The sequence below is a fragment of the Rousettus aegyptiacus genome, unplaced genomic scaffold, assembly GCF_014176215.1.
Source record: "Rousettus aegyptiacus isolate mRouAeg1 unplaced genomic scaffold, mRouAeg1.p scaffold_m13_p_15, whole genome shotgun sequence".
NCBI classification, from domain to species: domain Eukaryota; kingdom Metazoa; phylum Chordata; class Mammalia; order Chiroptera; family Pteropodidae; genus Rousettus; species Rousettus aegyptiacus.
Window position 1 is genome coordinate 19,118,570 of NW_023416290.1, and position 4,985 is coordinate 19,123,554.

General features: G+C 50.7%; 1 protein-coding gene across 1 annotated transcript; it reads right to left on the minus strand.

Annotated features, from left to right (window-relative positions):
- Nucleotides 1–1,403: 1,403 nt before the first annotated feature.
- On the minus strand, nt 1,404–3,793 carry LOC107500736 (SRY-box transcription factor 17). Its single transcript, XM_016126221.2, has 2 exons — nt 3,279–3,793; nt 1,404–2,650 (listed from the first exon to the last, which is right to left on the minus strand). The coding sequence occupies exons 1-2, from the start codon at nt 3,583–3,585 to the stop codon at nt 1,773–1,775; spliced, it is 1,185 nt and encodes a 394-aa protein (XP_015981707.1). The 5' UTR covers nt 3,586–3,793; the 3' UTR covers nt 1,404–1,772.
- Nucleotides 3,794–4,985: the final 1,192 nt, after the last annotated feature.

Sequence of the window (4,985 nt, forward strand, 5' to 3'; positions counted from 1 at the left end):
AACACAACAACAAAAACTCTTAGTTATAGATATAACCCTGGGGCAAAGTTTATAATTTTAGTTTATTTAGTTAACCTCTGTTACACCTAACAATATGAACATACCTTTCCCCACCGAAACTTTCTATCCTGAACCCTTTCTAAAGAACATACACCCTGCCTTTTCTCAGGAGAATCCAGACAACCATTTCAGCAAGTATCCCTTTTCAAAATAAATGCTTTTAGCTATCCTCTTACCCCTTCCTTTTACTTGTAGAAATTTATCAGTATGGAGAATTATAGTTTCTCAACACTGGAATGCCAGTTCTCCCAATGCCCATGCATATACCCTGGCACAAAGGAAAGCAGTAAACAAATGCTCTAAGAACTTGTAACACCAAGCTTTCACTATACATGTGGCAGGTGAGGGCTCAGTGTCTCCTCACATGAAAAATGGGGAGACTAGCACCTAAGTTCACAGGCTTGATCATACTCAAACTCAGTACCAAATAGCATTGACAAAACACCTGGCATAGGAAATGCCCATTACAAGTCATCTGCTTCTGTTTATGTCTCAATCTGCAAACTGTGATTGAAAGGGTAACAGCAATTAATGCTGCAGCAAGTAACTAGGGCTGACCCTACTTCATAACCCCGAGATTCAATTTCTTCCCTATAACAGCAGGAGAGTGATGCTCTAGGGCTGTAGTTGTAGTCGGATTTGTAAAACACACTACATACAAGTCATCTCTTGATCCCTCCAAAGCTTAAGAACTACCAGTGTCAAGAAATGTAATCGGCCACATACATGGTTAGCCCATAATGCCAAAATATCCTAATGAAATTACAGATGCTAAGGTTCATAAAAATTAAGGTCACAGTGCACATTTTATTTGTTCCTATGACTCCCTCAAATTATTTTTAATCCAGTAACATTATTTCCCAAGGTGTAGACATATGAGGATCATTAAAGGCAAGTTCAATGTGGAGAGGGAATATAAACTATTAGTGAAAAACAGATAAGGGGTTAAAAACCCAAGCCTCATTAAGCAGGTCTCGAGATTCAACTAGAAAACCAAAAGTATTTGAACATTCTCCTCTGGTGAAAGCGATACATTAAAATTGCAAGTATATAGTGTTAAGGTTAACCATTACTTTTTAGAGACTAAGATTACTTGCAATGTAGGCCCATTGGTGAGTTTTTTCTTTTCCTAGCAAAAACAATTACATCCGATTTTGATATCCTAATATTTGTTTTTAGGGCTTCTCCTTGAAGTCATTTATGTCTATTATTATAAGAAAATGAGAAATTTACAGTATCTATATGTTAAGTGTGACCCTTAAAACATATCTAATCCTATTAATACTTAACATGGTCTTGAAAAACTGGCTTTTATGACAGAGGCACTTGCAGAGTGAAAAAAGTAGAATTCCAGATTTTATTTTTTTAAGGATTGAAAAAACACACCAGAGACAAAATTTCTTTGATCAATAAATTTTCGGGCAAGAGAGCAAGTAGTTCTAGGACATTCAAAACTGGTAAACTTGAACTTGGAAATGGGGTTTTGACAATGACATTGCAGGAAACGAGTAGCTCACCACATCTTAAAACACCACCTCAATTTTCTGCCCCCAACTGTTCAAGTGGCAGACAAAATAAATTACCATAAATTATATGCCAAGGCAACTTAAAAACAAAACAAAACAACATGAAACTAAGGATTTCCTTAGCTCCTCCAGGAAGTGTGTAACACTGTGCTTCTGGCCGGCAGGCTGAGTTGGATAGGGGACCTGTCAAACGTCAGGATAGTTGCAGTAATATACCGCAGAGCTGGCATCGGACACCACGGAGGAAATGGCCCCGTGGCTGTCAGGGAGATTCACACTCGCGTCATGTCCCTGGTAAGGGAGACCCATCTCGGGCTTGCACACAAAGTGCAGATACTGTTCAAATTCTGTGCGGTCCACCTCCCCGAGGAGCTCGGAGGGCTGGCTCGGGTCCACGCCGTCCCGGCAGGGCAGCGCCTCGGGAGGGGGCGACGGCTGCCCGGGGCCCGGCGGGTGCTGCTGCGGCGGCATCTGGAAGCCGCGCCCGCCGCCCGCCGCCGGCGAGCCCATCGCGCCGTAGTACATGTGCAGGGCGCTGGGGGGCGCCAGCAGCCCCGGCATTGCCGGGCCTGCGGGCGGCTCCGGGGGCCCCACGTAGTCCGAGGCCTGCGGGTAGCTGTAGGGACCGGCCGCCGGACAGTCCCCGGGGAGCGGCGCGGTGAAGAAGGCTGGATCCGGCTCCACGCCGTCCAGGGGCGACGTGTCCGGCGTGGGCAGCGGGTAGCCGTCGAGCTGGGGCGCGCCCAGGCCCTGGCAGTCGCGGTAGTGGCCGCCCATGTGCGGGGGAAGCAGCGGCGGGCCAGTGGGGAAGCCCTGGTCGGGGAAGGGCAGGCCCAGGCCGTCCATGGCCATTCGGCCGCCCTCGGAGCCCAGCCCGGCGGCCTGCGTCTCCGCGAGGTTGTGCAGGAAGCCGCCCTCCACCCGCTTCAGCCGCTTCACCTGCTTGCGCCGCCGTGGCCGATACTTGTAGTTGGGATGGTCCTGCATGTGCTGCACGCGCAGCCGCTCGGCCTCCTCCACGAAGGGTCGCTTCTCCGCCAGAGTCAGCGCTTTCCACGACTTGCCTGCAAGGGCGTGGAAGGTGGGGAGGAGCACGGGGCTCACTATTTGAGCTCCGGCTCCAAGGCCTCACCTGGCCCCATCTCTCCCCTCTAACCTTGAATTGTGAAACTGTATGAGAAAAGGATCAAGTAAAAAAGTGAAAGTATGGAACTCCGGAGGGCGCAGAGAGTCTGTGCACTTGGAGGAGACAAGAGGTCTAGGGTCTTCTAGGGGTATCACTCCCTGCTTTTAGCTTCTTGGAAGTGGCTTCCCCGCTCACTTGGTCCTGGTCGTTCGAAGAACCGAAAACGTCCCCTACCCGGGAAAGGAGTCGGGGAACGGACACGACCAACCCAGCTCGGCGCTAAGGGTCCCTCGCTGCCGCTGAGACACGCAGGAGCCGCCTCCTCCCCATCACTAGAGTCGTAGTACCCACACCCCCGGTCACCCAGGTAACCCGGCCACCGACGACCATGACTAAAAGGCTGTTTGGAGAATCTGGATTGCGGAAAGCGGGAGAGGAGCGGAGGGTACCCAATAAGAACTTGGAGGCAGCACAATCCTGGCCTCAGGCGCAAGGCCCGTATCCCGTGAGGCTCAGGCAAGCGGCTCCGCGATTTGCACTACCCTGGGTCCCCAACTCAGACTTACCCAGCATCTTGCTCAACTCTGCGTTATGCAGGTCCGGGTTCTGCTGCGCCAGGCGCTTGCGCTCGTCCTTAGCCCACACCATAAAGGCGTTCATCGGCCGCCGAATGCGAGACTCGCCCTTGGCCCTGCCCGCTGGTCCGGCCGGCGTCCCGCTGCTCGCCGCTGCCTCGCCCTTCACCTTCATGTCCCCGAGGGGGCTCAGCGATTCGGCCCACGGGCAGGGGCCCAGCCCGGCCATCACCGAGGGCAGCGCGCTCTGGGTCTGGCTCTGGTCGTCACTGGCGTATCCCGCATCCGGGCTGCTCATGGCGCTCCAGCCCTGCCCCGCACCCCACAACCCTCGGCCGGGACACGCCGACTCCCCCAACGCGGGGGAGGGAGTGGGGAGCGAAGAAGGATAACGCCACGCGAGCTGCTCGAGTCTCTCGGGCCCGAACCGGCCACCGGCGTTCCTGGCTAGTCCCAACCCACCACGCGGCCAGCGCCCCTGCAGGCCCAGTGACACTGCGGGCACCTCTGCGCCGCGGGGCCTTTTCTGCAACGTTGTGGCCAATAGAGCAGCGGGGGCGGGCCAGGCCAGAGTCTTTGGGCCCACGCCCAGCCCTCCATCCCATGCCCGCCCTTTTTCTTCTGAACCCTCCTCTCACGCGGGACTACACCTGCCACCCAGGAAAACTGGCTGGAGCCAGACTCTGGCGCCAGTCCTCTCCAACCCGGGAAGGGGGTCTCCTGAAAAATCTTCTGGGGTGCTGGATAGAAGTAATTGGGATCAACACACTAAGCATCCACTCTTTATTACAGGAGCTAAGGATGTTTCAGTGGTGAGTGATACAGCTTTTTCCAAGGAACCTCACCGGTGCCTTCTTCAAATATATTTTATCGAATGCAGTAGACGATGTTGATAATAAATAAAAAATACATTCTCTCCCCCAAGGACTCAACTTGCTTGTCATCTTATGTTCATAATGCTGTGTCCGAGGTAAATTCTAATTTCTAAAACAAAATTAAATACGGAATGACGTTCAGCAGCCAATATCCCATTATCCTGAAGAATTTAAAGCCTTCCCCCCCCCCATAGCTATGAATCCACTCTTGAAAATTTGTACGTGAAAGGTAGAGTAAACAAAGTTTTTTCATATGTGTTCAGTGAAATAGGCAAGACAATTTTGATGTAAAAACAACAGCAAAATTTATCTAAATGCCCTTCTATTCCAGGAAAGACCACAATAGTTTTGAGCAGTAAAATAACTATAGCTCCTAAGAGCAAGTCAAGGTGGTTATCCTGGCAGGTATTAGGGATTCCTACACGTTTCTTTAGACCAAAATGAAAATCTGAAAGAAAACTCTTCAGCGAGATTTTTGAACAATCCCTTATGGTGCACTCAAACGGCACCTCATGCCACGCACTTTTCTTAGAGCTGTCCAAACAACAAACTCTTCATAAGGTATTGGGTGGATACCTGATATCTTACAGGAGGGAAAACAGACACCCAGCGGTTAAAGACCTCGCTGGAGATCACAGCGCCCAGGAGTTAAGGTCATCTCTAGCAGTCTGCCTTCAGAGCTCTTAATCACTAAGGTGCTGTGTTCGTGCATTTGTGTTGTTTTCTAAGGCAATGAACACAACCAATTTTTGTATAATTAGATGACAGCGCAAAGAATCAATACATCCATCTCCAGAACAAATTTTCTTTGTTTGCTGTGAAA